Genomic DNA, 17,081 nt, shown 5'->3' with positions numbered 1-17,081 from the left:
GAGATCCCTTAAGGAACATAGGAATCCATTATCAGGTTTCTGAGAATATCTTGTTACTTGTCTTTCCCACAGCATGTAGTTTTCATACCACTATGTTTTATAAAGACCACAGCAATGGACTGAAAATGGGTATTTGGATGAGTTCATATAGAGGACAGGGATATTGCATGCACCAGAAATTTCTCTCTGACTTAAAAAATAATCATGAGTAACAGACTTTTTTTGTCGCAGACTTAAAAATGAGGTTAATTTAGCTTCGGATGTACTATAGCAGGAGCCAGGAAAAAAATCCAATTTGCAGAGATTGAGGTGTGCTGAATGTATGAATGAGAAGACGGTATTTATAGCCATACGAACCTACAACTCTTAACGTCACAGCGTGGTAACAAAGAAAGGAATTCAGAAAAAAACGCTATCTTGTAATGCATGTAGAGTGCGTATAAAATTCAACTACACATTTGTAATTTTCAATTTTCAAGAAAATATTGATTTTCAGAAGAAAAAAGCCCTGATCATACTTTTTACTCCACTTCCTAGAATATGACAAAATGAGGCTGTAAAAGAAAATTTGAATAATTGTACTGACATTTGTACTTGTGAAGTTGTGCAAAAAATGTACAAAATGTGTCTTAGGATACTTAGTACCTAGAAATAAGGGCAGCAATTTCAAGGGGTTGTGGGTACAAGCCTAAAGGCTAGTGAAGAGCCATATAGACTCTGAGTATTTGACGTAGAATATTCAATGTAACATGTCCTTATTATTTAATCTATTCCTATTATATTTCCAGTTGTGTAAAACTTCTAACGAATAATGTCTGGTGGAAATATATCATCGACTTTACATCATCAAACATTCGTTTGAAGTTAAACATTACTGGAAATAGAATGGGAATAGATTAAATAATGACCAAATGTTACATCAAATATTCTACATCCACTGAAAAGTCTGTGGTGGCCCTAAAAGGTAATGAACAATCTAATTACTGTATAGTTAAAGGTGCGTCTTTTAGATTGACAGCCTCATCACCCATTTTTCCTCATCAAAACTGAGATTTTGGTATTAGAATTAAGCTCATATTTTTCTCATTACCCCAGTGAAATTTAATGTCCAAGATGTTTTGTATAGATGGTGTGAACAAAAATATGGTCAAAAGTGGCAACCAACACTGGAAAGTATGTACTATCTATGGAGCAATACAACGCAAAGTTTGGTCAAATGTGGTAACCACAACCGGAGAGTATGTAGTATCCTATGGAGCAATACAACACAAAATGTGTTAACAGGTTTCTTTAATAGTAGGCCTTAATATAAGATAGAAAATAGAATATAGGAAATTCTGGTCACCCACCTTTAATTTGAAAGCATGATGACCGTATGATAATTACGCAATGTAAACCTGTGCCTTTTTTCATTTTAATTCCACTCTAAATCATCTTAAATAAATAATTGTTACCCACTCACTTATTTTTAAAGAGCAATATTCATATCGTTCAATAAAAAACAAAAGCAGCAACAGCATAAATTGATTTTTCACTCATCGTAAAAAAGAAGAATGTTTTATATCTTGGGGAATCAAAGCTACTTTCCACACAAAATTGAATTGGGAAAAAAGAAAATTCTTCAATTGATCTATGAATGGACTGAATGCAATTGAGATATTCTCTCTTAACTCTCTCCACATCGGTGTCAACTGCAGACAACAAGAATCAATTTTTTTGTTAAATTCAGAATTCGGCCTGTACATTTTTCACAACCATATTTGGAAGTGGCACGAAAAATGCATTAAAATGAGTACAAACAAGCCTAATATTGGTTCAGTGGTTCTTAAGATATTTTCTTGATATTTTGAGAAAATATCTCAAAACTTGGTCTTCTTAAGTTGAACACAACCATATCAAAATGATTGGTATCCATCGGTTTTGGTGTTAAACGTTAGATCCTCTTGAAATGCCCAGAATTTATAATTTGATGAACATAATATAAAACAGTCATCTATAAAAAGGTAGCTCCTATGTTGCATTTAGGTGTGGCAGTCTTGTCCATTATGGGTAGCAATCATTTTGATACAGCCTGTATATATTGCTATTGTCTGAGACAGGTTTATTCTGAAGTAGGAGAAATATTGTGCCTTTTTCAATTGCAAGTTGAGTGGGACTGTACAATTACTATATCTGGTCTCTCAAAAGGATATTTTTTTTCCAAATGGGTTGGCCAGATACCCTTCTTGGCCTGCGAACAAATCCCCCAGACCTACAGGCTGTATCAAAATGATTGGTACCCATCTGTGTTTTGGTGTTTATTGACAAGTATACTTCTTCCATATGCAACATTGGATCCTCTTGAAATGCCCAGAATTTATCGATTTATAAACTTTTATAACATTCATCTAGAAATAAGGTAGTTCCTATGGTGTATTTTGAAGTGACAGACTGACAGTCTTGTAGATAATCACTGGAAACTGATTTATTATTTTGATATACTCTGTATGACACATTATGATGATCCTTTATTCCAATCTGTAGGTGACCTATACTCTAAAACAGATGATGCAAATGCCCCAGTCAGAACTCTTGCCCCCCGTTGCCCCCCAGAAAAAACCTAAATTTACACAAATTTCCACTTTTTGCGGTAATTTTTGCATAAAATTTGTTGATTTTGCCCCCCCTGAAATTCACTTTGCCCCACTTATACACCCCCTAAAAGAAACTCCTGGTGCCGCCACTGCAAATGAGTGAGTATAATAAGTAGTTTCCATGGCGTACTATTAAAACTGCACCCCCCCCCTCCCCCGATATGCAAAATAGCATGCCAACCTCACACACAAAAAAGTGTCCTCCCCCAAAAGCATACTGTATGAGAACATGTATGGGATGTATGTAATGTATGTATCCAGAGATGTTGGTCCACACTTTTATTGTAACTGACACCCACACATACACAGAAATACACTGAAAGACAAAAATCAGATTGAAGTGTATCTAACTAGGAGACTTACCAGTAAGGGATTCGTTTTTGCCGCATGTGTTGAAGTCTTTGCCTTCTCTCTCGTTGATTGTAAGATATTTGCTATGTGTTTGCTTAGACTATGATACGTTTTACTATGGCCGGATGTGATGGCGCGACACAAATGATCTGTAACACACAAATGGAGAAATAGAATGAGAGAAATGAAATGGTCAATTTGAGATGTTGCATGGAGATATAGCAGATGGACATGAGGAGATGGGTGATTCCACATGGGAGGGAGCCAAGGATCTGTATGATTGTGAACATCTGAGATGCGGATCAATGCAGACTTCTCTTGTGCGCGCAGACGACATCATGACATGAGCGCTACAATGCCCACGTGCCATTATGTGGAAGCCCATTAAAAGTGAGGGCGCCCTACACACTTCACAAAAACATTCTATACATTCATACCAAGATATCCACACTACCCCCGTATGAAGATTATAATTGTGTTTTTCATACACCCCATACTGAGTGGTCTACCTCTATCTAAAGTCTGATTCAGACTCCACATCACTGCGCAATGCGATGCTGCAATGCTTTTAGGACTGAAATCTGAACCAGGTTTTTACGAGCAGGGCGGTGAAAATTCTCATCACACGGTGGAAATTTTGTCGGCGATGAGAGTTGAACTTTAACTTTCATCGCATCACGCTGCGATATCATGGCCGTGCACGCTTGTGATTGGCTGCTAGAAAATTAAAGTTGGCAGAATAACCACATAAGGAGATGCAGACCCCACATGCTTTTAAAACATCGCAGCATCCCGCGATGAAATTAAAATGTACACTTTAATTTCATCGCACGATGCTGTGATGTTTTAAAAGCATCGCATCGTGTTGCGATGTGGAGTCTGAATCGGACTTAATACTGTAGAAATCCTCGCTTTGTAATCCTTGCTTTGTCATTTTTCATTGGTTTATAATGTGTATTTCTTTCACACTTCCAATACACTGTAACATGCTTACGCCCTCACTACACAATAATTTCCCAAATGCGGATCCTAGTGCCGTATAGCCAGTTGTTATACGTGATGCGGATCACAGAAGTGCACATCGATGCAAATCAATGTGAATGTTGCCTCCCATGTGGAGTTACCCAATATGACAACAAAAGTGATTGACTTATCTAGAGTAAAAAGATCTTTCTGCATTATTCTCCTTCACAAAATGGTTGAATTGACTGGCAAAAAATATCAAGTAGAATATTTCTACAATCTTATCTTCTGACAATGTTATCATAATCATCATGCATATAAACAGCCTGGTCATTCTCTTGGGGTAAAAGCTCTGATATTGGGAACTTTGACCAAATTGGAAGGAATAGCATCTAAAAAGGGCTTCTGATTTCATCTGAAATATTTTTTCCAATGGGGGCAGTCTTGGTCATGTCCCTGATTAACCCTAACCCATCCCAGATGAACAAAGAAGTCACTTGGTACTCCCAGGATTCGAACCTCCAACCCATATCATGCCACACAGATCACCAACCTGTAGCCATGGGGCTGGACCAGCCAGCGATTCCATGGGTATATATGACTTTGGCTGATCATGTGGAATGCATGCACCCGTAGTTCTTTTAATAGTGAGCTTTAAGTGAAACTCGGTTGGTTAGGGTTAAACATGCTGCAAGTTTGAGCGGAGTTCGATGATATCATCAATATTGTATATTTCGTACAGAAATGGCTGCATTCCACTCAACAACTTTGTACAATTCACTTAAGTTCAGTCTTAAACTTATCAAGAACTATTTCATTATGATAAACCTCTGCTGCCCATTGGTTCACCTACATAGGCTTCTCATTGGTTGAAAAAGTACCACACCTGATTTTTCAACTCTTCAAAAATAAATGTCATCATGATAATTTAATAAGGATTTGATACTTTTAAATTACACTGTCATCAAAACATTTTCAAAACTGTATGAAACTAACCTCATTTTACCTGTAATCTGACAAAATTACATTATAAAAGCGGCTTAAAATGTTAACTGAAAAATGACCCACACACTTAAGCCACTTTTATTCTCTATAAGCACTGCTTAAAATGTCTTAAACACTACATCAGTTATGATTATCTTTTATCAACAGGTAGATGGACAACCATGCGAGGGTTCACAGGAAAATATGATTAAATATCATGAGATTATCCGCTTTTCTAATTCATGCCATTATCAACAGCTATTAGTTTCAAGCCTATGCCTTTGCAACCCTTAAAGAATCACGCTTTTATATTAGATTTTTTCCCCCGCGCACATACTTGATGTGTTTACATGGTTGGTTTATGATGAGTAAAAAGAGATGGCCAGCCGGATGGACGTTCTGAATACTTTCCCATTGCGTTGTATGGGAAGCTACCTGTCCATACAAGTCCAAAATCTATCTTGTGTCTGTCTCACCTAAGTCCATCTCATTTACCATTTTAACTCCTCATTTTATGTTTAATCAAATTTTCATGATGAGAGGATTCAAAATCTGCCAGTTAAAATTAAGTCTGTATATTGTTTACTTTTAAACTGTAAACTTTTGGAATTCTATTTGATCAGAAACTTTTATAAGTTGATGGATAAATGTTTGCTTTGAAAAGCAAAATGAGAGTGAATATTCAAAGTAGTGTTAAATATTGAGATTTTTGATAGTATTGCATTACATAGGGTAATGACCATCAGGCTAGTTTTAAGCTAACTCTTACAAAATTTAACCAAAAAGTGTTTAAAGAAAAAAAAATGGACTAGTCCAGTTGAAATCTATACACCCCTAAGGAAGACATGACCTTAATCTTCCACACGGGGAGTTTGAATTTCAAATGGTTACCTGAATGGGCGACTATATTTGAAATCTACACCCCCTGTGTGGGATATTAAGGTAATATCTTCCATAGGGGGTATATGGATTTCAGCTGCAATAGCCAAAGCTAACTGTTGCAATCGGTTAAGTATAGTGGTGAATGTGATTAAAGCTTATAGATGGACACTGACAAAAACATCAAGCAAGAAATTTTAATAGCATAAGCTTACTTTGCCCTTCGCATGAAACGTTTTACGTTTCCAATGCCTTTTGTGAAAAGGGCATTCTAGTACAGATTTTTGTCAGATGAGAATCTAATGGAAAAGCTCAGACTGTTTAAAGTGAAGATAAAATTTGAAAAAGTTCAGGATCAAATAAGTCAAATATGACTTATGCTATGATCAGCTCGTAACAGATGAGAAGTGTTTATTTGTGTTACTGTGCACTTCAATGAAGTCCTAATTTATCTCTGAGCAAATTCACAAAAGCAAATTCACGCAAACGCAGTTCCCATCTATATGTTGCCCGACTGTGCGCTATTATATATATCAATCCACAAAACTACCTCATTTTCAATACGTTCCCACAGAGACAAATATCTATCAACGACATTGATTGATATTTGAATCCGTGGAAAAGTTTGAAGAAAATGAAGGAGTTTCGTAAAATTCTTATATATCAAGAACGGTGTGGTCAATTAAGTTTACGATGATACAGTTCTTTCAGGGACACCCTGTACTTCAAAATACGATACTACACCCTGTAGTTACCTTTACTTTTATTGATCAATATGATGTTGATTCCAAAATTTGCAAGAAAATTCACATTTTTGTTATGTTTTGTTCTATTTTTGACCAAATTATCATCAAGTTCTAAGCACCACACGTATTATTCATTCATATAATCATATCTGCAGCTCACTTGACCGGATTTTAGTTGACCAACTTGCATAGATTTTAGACTCAAGACGTAAAAAATTGTCAACATGTTAGTCTAATTTCTATAATGCAAACACTTATGCTTTGTTTTTGCTTGTTTAATTTCCCCACATTGTGAGTATATGCTTGATTGATGATATAAGAACAGTCATTTGCAATTTTGTCTTCTGCATTTACTTCAAAAATTAGAATAAATAGTTAAGTATTACAAATTTATTCAAAATATTGGTAAAACAGGATACTTCATGTTTTAAAATTGCATGATTTAAAATGCCCATAATGCTCCAAATTTGTTTTTTAACTTTAAATATTTTGCCGCAGACAAGTATTAAAAATCCCAGTTCATCACAAAATACGGTGGGAAACAACGATTTAAAGGATTAGGCTTAATTTTGGAATATGCCAGATTTGTGAACAAAAATTGTGATTCTAAATTGTCAGATTTTTGGGTTGGTTGAAAAAAAACCAATTCACCTTTGCTTTTTTTGCCTGATAAGAGAAACAAAATATACTTATAACCACCACCGAAATTTGAAAAGCATCCATTTCTATCTAATTTGGTGGATGTTTGAAGCCAAATTAAGCTATTTTGGAGACATATTTTTTGGGGTGAAGTGGCCAAAATGATTAAAGGAAGTCTCTGGCAATCTCAACATTATCCCTTTTATGTTAGAAAAATAATTATCAAGCATGAATCACATGGTTTTATAATAGGTGAAAATTATTTGGTTTTTTTGCATCAATAAAGTCCCAACTTACTCTTGCGTAAATTCACATAAGCATGCACCAGTCATGCATTGTGCAACGCGCGACTAGCGTTTGTACTGCGCCCAACTGCGTGCATGCCATTCTATATCAATACACAAAAGATGTCTTATTTTTTCAACCTATTATAAGCCGGACAAACTTTAATAGAGAGTTACATTTATAGACGAAAAACATCCCCAAAGCAAAACCATTAAGCCTAGAATATAATAATTTACTCTCCCTTTGACGGCAATGTTTGATCAATGATTATCTTAAAACTCTCACAATTTTGGGATTAGGAGAGAAAACGGAATAACTGTGTACATAAGCCCATACATTCCGTACACACATATCTTCAATGTCGTAATATTTAATACTAATATTGTTTTTCATTCAAGCGATATTTGGAAATGTCTTATTGTTAGAAGTGAATTACAGCCATATCTGTTTGAAATTGAGTAATCTAATGGTTGTAAGTTTCCAATCAGTCTGGTCAGTTTGGGGCAATGAATCGGACAAAACACATCTTGTAGTGTGAGCACAAGATGAAAGGACCTGAGAAAGAGTCACATAGCTGCCACATCACAAATCTTATCAATATTTTTCTCAAGATCTACAATGTGTATGGAGTAATTATTCAGGGCTGTCAACTTTTTGGAATTGCTTGGCGTGAGACAGAGCCGTACCGGGATTTATCGACTACAATGTTCATTTTGACCCATGATTATTTGAGCCACGGCGCTCGAGAATCTGAAAAGCGGAGGTAGGGACAACAAATTATTCTGACAATGCTTGAGATTTTACTCATTTTCCAGCATTTTGCGTGAGATTTACTACCTAGGAGTGAGATTATACTACCTTGGCGTGAGACCGTGAGAAAGTGACCCAATGCGTGAGACTCACGGCCAATGCGTGAGTGTTGACAGCCCTGAATTATTCAACATTATAAGGTTATAAGCCCAATAGCCAGTGGTCCATTTCACTAAACTTTACGAAGCTTTGCAAGTCTCGAAATTTGTTCGTAACTTAGTCGTAAGTTCCATTTCACTTACGAACAGTACCCTTTGTAAGTAATAGGGATTTCTAAAGGAACCCTTCGTAAAGTTTTTGTCTAGTATTGGGTATACTTTACGAACGGTTACTTGACTTACGAAGGGTTAAATGTTAGTGAAATGGACCCCAGGATTTATTTGCAGGGGGTAGCGCAGGATCTGTGCTGGCACTCTAATACCTGTATGAAAATCCACAGATTAGAGAACCTAAAATTCTACTTGGAGCACGTACCGGCTCCGCCACCGTGCCCCCATTAAGAATCATATCCTATATTCAATATTTTTTTACAATATTAAGAAGTAAACTGTCACCCCACTTGCCTTAACTCACTGGACACTACTGGTCATCTAACAGCATTTCTGATTGGTTGATAACTTGAAATGCTCATTTCAATTGCCAATTATGACTAGGCTTTAAACTATTGCAAACTTGCATTTGCAGATGATCTTATTAATACCCTCTTTAATTGGTTCAAAATTGGACATAATACTCATTTTGGCCAATCTGCAGGTAGTTCTCATAGGGTTAAAAAACTTTTCCAAACTTGATACCGGGTTTATTGCCTAAGTCCCTACAGCAGCTATTATGTACCTTAGTAGATGCATCATTTTGCATTCAATCAACCATCTATCTATAAGCCTCAATCCTATCATTTGATTCGTCTAGACTTTTCTCTTAAATGCTTTTTCAACAACGCACTCAATTTCATTACACTATAACTTTGCAATACTACAAATTTTGCTCCAAAATAAGGCCTAGTACCACTGGAAAACTTACAAGCATGTTTTGAACATATTTTTCATGGATAATCCAAAAATGTTGATGACAATATTCAAGTTTGATATTTTAGAGAAAGATTACATCAATTTGTTAGTGGACATCATATTTGAGGGTTAATACTGAATAGGCCTATGGCATCACATTTTGAGTTACAAATTCAAATAATGTCTGATAGCCAGATTAACATTGTCTGATGTGAAGTGAAGATGTAAGAAAAATGTATAGTCGCAATTTTGCCATTGGCGTATCAATCTCCCCTTGAATGATAAGTTCAGTTCATCTGCATGTAAGTCAATGGGGTGAATAACAGTTGATCTCTGAGGGTAGGAGTTATTGACCAGTGAATATGATGTTTATTCTGTGAGATGGGATGAGAGCTTTTAATGAAGAAGATAAAACTAAAAATACATTTTTTGCTTTTCTGTATCTTTTCCCCTTCAAAGCAATGATTGTATGTGTCGTTGGTGTTCCAACTTGTGATAATGTTACAGATAATGATATTGGACTTTAAAAAGTTGTTGAAATTACTTCAAATCAGTAAACTTGCAAGAACATTTTATGTTTTTATTTTTCAAATAAAACACAACTTAAGCATATCGCATGATATGATCACACCCACAGGTCGCAGCATGTCACACAAACAGATCTTTTGCGTTGGTTCTGCATTTTGCGTTTGCACACTGATCACTCCTAATGCCATGTTTTCACACAGGCTGTCTCTTGGAGCCAATTTCAATTGTTGACGTCACTGGAAAAAGGTCTATATAAAGCCAATTTGATCATAGAATCTCATGTCAAGCTACATTGTAAATACATGTAACTTCCTCTGTAAACTAAATGTAAATTACTATCTAGTGTTAATTAAAGTTTCCAAATTCGGAAGCCTCACTTCTGCCAATCATGCAAACGGAAATAAATACAAGAGTACCACTTCTATCCATCATGCAACCCGAAGTACTACAACAAGAGTTCTGATGATGTGCGTTAGCCTTGCCTGAATTACCTATCATAGTGAATACATCACACCTTAGTTACTGGTTCATGCTTCATTTTCACTCCTGTTAGTTTACCCATTGACTTTGTGTTGAGATCATTTTGATCATTTTGATCATGGTTCAGAAGCAGAACACAGATAGCGTGAACCAGTTGACCTACCAACGATTGTGATTGATAATTCACATAAATGCATCATTTGATCTGAACAAGTGATTGCAACCCCCATCATAATGCCACATGCCACTGATATTCCGTTTCCGTTATCAAAAAGATGATTTTTTTAGCATTATGTGCCCCTTGTGTAGCTATTTTCACCAAGTTTCGGACATATCAGAGCATTTTCCAATTCTTTATAAAATACAACTTTTTGATGTCAATATCTTTCAGGCCACTGTATGGCCATATTATCATATTGCTACAAAGTTGAAAGTTTCAGTTCAGTAGTAGAGATACTTCCTCAGAATTGCATCTGTTTTATTAAAACTTGAATTGAATTACATTTTCTACCACTTCATTAGCTCATAAATCTACACTTGTTCCAAAAATACACAAATCTGACTTGACAAAAAGAAAACGGAAAACGTTCTGTAAAACAGTTGACGTTCTTTTAAGAACCAAAAAGGTTCTTTACAGCTCAAAGAACCTGTTTTGGTTCTTGATGAATCCATTTTGAGCGAGAGTTCCACATAGATGACACAAAACAGTTGTTCAATTTTTGCAGGTCTACCAAGTATGCATTTGTGTCACACTTTAGGATTTGTGCCACGTCAAGGACGAAGCGCTATCTCCGCAAGTCGCAAACAAAACCTGAATATGATCGGTTTAAGCAAATACTACTGTCCTATCACTTTCAATCTTGACCTTTACATTGGGTGTTTTACATATTCCACATTTTACCATCCGGTGTAAGTGTTACTCTTCAGATTGAATTTCTTTTAGTTTTGTTTACGGGCAGGTAACTGATTTTTAAATCTTGTTGCTATAGCATTTTGTTTATTTTCTTTAAAAAGCTGAAAAGACAAAAAAAACAGACCAGAACAAGATTAGGAATTAATGTTTTCTGCTGTTTCAGTGTACATGTTCTCATCGTTGATGGTTTGGTGGACTGTCATGTAACATGGATGTAAGCGTGATCCTAAAAATGCCTTTTACATTGACCAAAACTAATTACAAGACCTCTTCTACATTGAGGCTGGCTTTCCCTTTTAAAGGGATTTTTTATATGTCATGTGATCAAGCAAAATGAGTGATTGTGCTGTTCCGGTTGAAATCCATACACCCTTTATGGAAGATATCACCTTATATTCTTCCACACACGGAATATGAATTTTATGTTACCAAGGAAAGTGAGAGAGGTGATTTTCATCAAGAAAGAGACCAGCAGTACCATTAATTTGCCAATTGCACAGTTCTGCCATATGCGAGGAGAGCCTTGATCTTGATTTAGTTACATAATTCCTTTCCTATTGTCAGTTTGAGACGGTATCATGGTAGAACCATGCAATGGGCGAATAGGGATGGGGCTGTGAACTTTCCAAAATCTATGACACTTTGGTTCTAGCACAGATCCTATTCTAGAAACACTGTCCAAAAGGACAAAAAGGGTCACTCAATGTTAAAAAGGACACTGTCAACCTCCATAAGAAGTAAAGGTCATTCATCAATCATTCACCAGTATCACACCGCTGATGACGTTAATTGAAGCATCTTCTTTAAGATTTTTTTGTCTGTTCAATTTATACATAAAAAATTCAAGATACTAAGCTTACAATTCTCTAGAAATTGCAAACTGCTTTACAACTATTGAAGCCTTGTCTAATTTAAAGATACTAAGCTTACAATTCTCTAGAAATTGCAAACTGCTTCACAACTATTGAAGCCTTGTCTAATTTAAAGATACTAAGCTTACAATTCTCTAGAAATTGCAAACTGCTTCACAACTATTGAAGCCTTGTCTAATTTAAAGATACTAAGCTTACAATTCTCTAGAAATTGCAAACTGCTTTACAACTATTGAAGCCTTGTCTAATTTAAAGATACTAAGCTTACAATTCTCTAGAAATTGCAAACTGCTTCACAACTATTGAAGCCTTGTCTAATTTAAAGATACTAAAGCTTACAATTCTCTAGAAATTGCAAACTGCTTTACAACTATTGAAGCCTTGTCTAATTTAAAGATACTAAGCTTACAATTCTCTAGAAATTGCAAACTGCTTCACAACTATTGAAGCCTTGTCTAATTTAAAGATACTAAGCTTACAATTCTCTAGAAATTGCAAACTGCTTTACAACTATTGAAGCCTTGTCTAATTTAAAGATACTAAGCTTACAATTCTCTAGAAATTGCAAACTGCTTCACAACTATTGAAGCCTTGTCTAATTTAAAGATACTAAGCTTACAATTCTCTAGAAATTGCAAACTGCTTCACAACTATTGAAGCCTTGTCTAATTTAAAGATACTAAGCTTACAATTCTCTAGAAATTGCAAACTGCTTCACAACTATTGAAGCCTTGTCTAATTTAAAGATACTAAGCTTACAATTCTCTAGAAATTGCAAACTGCTTCACAACTATTGAAGCCTTGTCTAATTTAAAGATACTAAGCTTACAATTCTCTAGAAATTGCAAACTGCTTCACAACTATCGAAGCCTTGTCTAATTTAAAGATACTAAGCTTACAATTCTCTAGAAATTGCAAACTGCTTCACAACTATTGAAGCCTTGTCTAATTGAAAGATACTAAGCTTACAATTCTCTAGAAATTGCAAACTGCTTTACAACTATTGAAGCCTTTTCTAATTTAAAGATACTAAGCTTACAATTCTCTAGAAATTGCAAACTGCTTTACAACTATTGAAGCCTTGTCTAATTTAAAGATACTAAGCTTCCAATTCTCTAGAAATTGCAAACTGCTTTACAACTATTGAAGCCTTGTCTAATTTAAAGATACTAAGCTTACAATTCTCTAGAAATTGCAAACTGCTTTACAACTATTAAAGCCTTGTCTAATTTAAAGATACTAAGCTTACAATTCTCTAGAAATTGCAAACTGCTTTACAACTATTGAAGCCTTGTCTAATTTAAAGATACTAAGCTTACAATTCTCTAGAAATTGCACACTGCTTTACAACTATTGAAGCCTTGTCTAATTTAAAGATACTAAGCTTACAATTCTCTAAAATTGCAAACTGCTTTACAACTATTGAAGCCTTGTCTAATTGAAAGATACTAAGCTTACGATTCTCTAGAAATTGCAAACTGCTTTACAACTATTGAAGCCTTGTCTAATTTAAAGATACTAAGCTTACAATTCTCTAGAAATTGCAAACTGCTTTACAACTATTGAAGCCTTGTCTAATTTAAAGATACTAAGCTTACAATTCTCTAGAAATTGCAAACTGCTTTACAACTATTGAAGCCTTGTCTAATTTAAAGATACTAAGCTTACAATTCTCTAGAAATTGCAAACTGCTTTACAACTATTGAGCCTTGTCTAATTTAAAGACACTAAGCTTACAATTCTCTAGAAATTGCAAACTGCTTTACAACTATTGAGCCTTGTCTAATTTAAAGACACTAAGCTTACAATTCTCTAAAATTGCAAACTGCTTTACAACTATTGAAGCCTTGTCTAATTTAAAGATACTAAGCTTACAATTCTCTAGAAATTGCAAACTGCTTTACAACTATTGAGCCTTGTCTAATTTAAAGATACTAAGCTTACAATTCTCTAGAAATTGCAAACTGCTTTACAACTATTGAAGCCTGGTCTAATTTAAAGATACTAAGCTTACAATTCTCTAGAAATTGCAAACTGCTTTACAACTATTGAAGCCTTGTCTAATTTAAAGATACTAAGCTTACAATTCTCTAGAAATTGCAAACTGCTTTACAACTATTGAGCCTTGTCTAATTTAAAGATACTAAGCTTACAATTCTCTAGAAATTGCAAACTGCTTTACAACTATTGAAGCCTGGTCTAATTTAAAGATACTAAGCTTACAATTCTCTAGAAATTGCAAACTGCTTTACAACTATTGAAGCCTGGTCTAATTTAAAGATACTAAGCTTACAATTCTCTAGAAATTGCAAACTGCTTTACAACTATTGAAGCCTGGTCTAATTTAAAGATACTAAGCTTACAATTCTCTAGAAATTGCAAACTGCTTTACAACTATTGAAGCCTGGTCTAATTTAAAGATACTAAGCTTACAATTCTCTAGAAATTGCAAACTGCTTTACAACTATTGAAGCCTTGTCTAATTTAAAGATACTAAGCTTACAATTCTCTAGTAATTGCAAACTGCTTTACAACTATTGAAGCCTTGTCTAATTTAAAGATACTAAGCTTACAATTCTCTAGAAATTACAAACTGCTTTACAACTATTGAAGCCTTGTCTAATTTAAAGATACTAAGCTTACAATTCTCTAGAAATTGCAAACTGCTTTACAACTATTGAAGCCTTGTCTAATTTAAAGATACTAAGCTTACAATTCTCTAGAAATTGCAAACTGCTTTACAACTATTGAAGCCTTGTCTAATTTAAAGATACTAAGCTTACAATTCTCTAGAAATTGCAAACTGCTTTACAACTATTGAAGCCTTGTCTAATTTAAAGATACTAAGCTTACAATTCTCTAGAAATTGCAAACTGCTTTACAACTATTGAGCCTTGTCTAATTTAAAGATACTAAGCTTACAATTCTCTAGAAATTGCAAACTGCTTTACAACTATTGAAGCCTTGTCTAATTTAAAGATACTAAGCTTACAATTCTCTAGAAATTGCAAACTGCTTTACAACTATTGAAGCCTTGTCTAATTTAAAGATACTAAGCTTACAATTCTCTAGAAATTGCAAACTGCTTTACAACTATTGAAGCCTTGTCTAATTTAAAGATACTAAGCTTACAATTCTCTAGAAATTGCAAACTGCTTTACAACTATTGAAGCCTTGTCTAATTTAAAGATACTAAGCTTACAATTCTCTAGAAATTGCAAACTGCTTTACAACTATTGAAGCCTTGTCTAATTTAAAGATACTAAGCTTACAATTCTCTAGAAATTGCAAACTGCTTTACAACTATTGAAGCCTTGTCTAATTTAAAGATACTAAGCTTACAATTCTCTAGAAATTGCAAACTGCTTCACAACTATTGAAGCCTTGTCTAATTTAAAGATACCGTATTCGTCCGAGTATAGTCCCACGTTCGAGTATAATCCCACCCCCCATTTTTCGAAAAATGTCAGAAATTGTAAAAAAAAAAAGTTTTTTTTTTTGGTTTGAGTGTCCTGGACCTAGACCTAGATGCTAGAACATGCATGGTTGACCTAAAAAAAAAAAAATTAAAAAAAATTCAAGATATTTTGTATTCATGTCATACTCTATTAATGATTTCAAAATGCATTGAATTTGAATGCATTTTGAAATCATTAATAGAGTATGACATGAAAAGTATCAATTTTCATATTAAAAATACAAAATATCTTGGAATTTTTTTTTTTTATTTTAACCATGAATGACCCTAGCATCTAGGTCTAGGTCCAGGGACACTCCAAAACCGGAAAAAAATAAACTTCGAGTATAATCCCACCCCTAATTGTGAAAAATTTTCACATAAAAAACGGGTGGGACTATACTCGGACCAATACGGTACTAAGCTTACAATTCTCTAGAAATTGCAAACTGCTTTACAACTATTGAGCCTTGTCTAATTTAAAGATACTAAGCTTACAATTCTCTAGAAATTGCAAACTGCTTCACAACTATTGAAGCCTTGTCTAATTTAAAGATACTAAGCTTACAATTCTCTAGAAATTGCAAACTGCTTTACAACTATTGAAGCCTTGTCTAATTTAAAGATACTAAGCTTACAATTCTCTAGAAATTGCAAACTGCTTCACAACTATTGAAGCCTTGTCTAATTTAAAGATACTAAGCTTACAATTCTCTAGAAATTGCAAACTGCTTTACAACTATTGAGCCTTGTCTAATTTAAAGATACTAAGCTTACAATTCTCTAGAAATTGCAAACTGCTTTACAACTATTGAGCCTTGTCTAATTTAAAGATACTAAGCTTACAATTCTCTAGAAATTGCAAACTGCTTTACAACTATTGAAGCCTTGTCTAATTTAAAGATACTAAGCTTACAATTCTCTAGAAATTGCAAACTGCTTCACAACTATTGAAGCCTTGTCTAATTTAAAGATACTAAGCTTACAATTCTCTAGAAATTGCAAACTGCTTTACAACTATTGAGCCTTGTCTTCAATTTCAGGTTAATCTAAAGGTTACATATTGCATACTTATTCCAGTCATACCAGTGGTCGGTCCGAACGGTCAGTCTCGGTCAGTCCCATTTAGCAAAATCCAATACTACATCGCTGCGATGTGCAACAGTATACTCCAACTTCCTAGTAAGGCATATTCACACGGCCATGTTTATGCTTGAGTTTGCTACTCTCGAGATCATTTGACTTGTATTGGTTTGTAAAAGTCTGCCAATATATATTTTTCTAAATCTAATTAATAATTAAAAATGAAAATTTAAACTTTCCAAAATCATAATGCGCTATATAAATGCTGTTTTATTATTATTAATTTGAGAGTAATTACATTTGAGAGTAAAAACCTTCATGTGCATACAACTATTCATAGTATTGACTTTTCAATCATCCCCATCTGTGGCACAGCTGATGAAGAATGAAAAGAAGACCCACCATTTCACAACATCACTGAAAAAAAAAAACCCTCTTGTCAGCATACATC

General features: G+C 34.5%; 1 protein-coding gene across 3 annotated transcripts in view; it reads right to left on the bottom strand.

Moving 5' to 3' along the window:
- LOC140141852 (uncharacterized) overlaps positions 1–17,081 on the bottom strand; it is a 625,910-nt gene that overhangs the window by 72,362 nt on the left and 536,467 nt on the right. For all 3 annotated transcript variants that reach the window (XM_072163721.1, XM_072163722.1, XM_072163723.1), the window contains one exon: positions 2,997–3,133. In XM_072163721.1, the coding sequence (XP_072019822.1) occupies positions 2,997–3,133 (137 nt within the window). The remainder of the gene's footprint in view (positions 1–2,996; positions 3,134–17,081) is intronic.

Source organism: Amphiura filiformis, chromosome 20 (genome assembly GCF_039555335.1).
Source record: "Amphiura filiformis chromosome 20, Afil_fr2py, whole genome shotgun sequence".
NCBI classification, from domain to species: domain Eukaryota; kingdom Metazoa; phylum Echinodermata; class Ophiuroidea; order Amphilepidida; family Amphiuridae; genus Amphiura; species Amphiura filiformis.
This window is presented reverse-complemented; position numbering and strand designations above follow the sequence as displayed.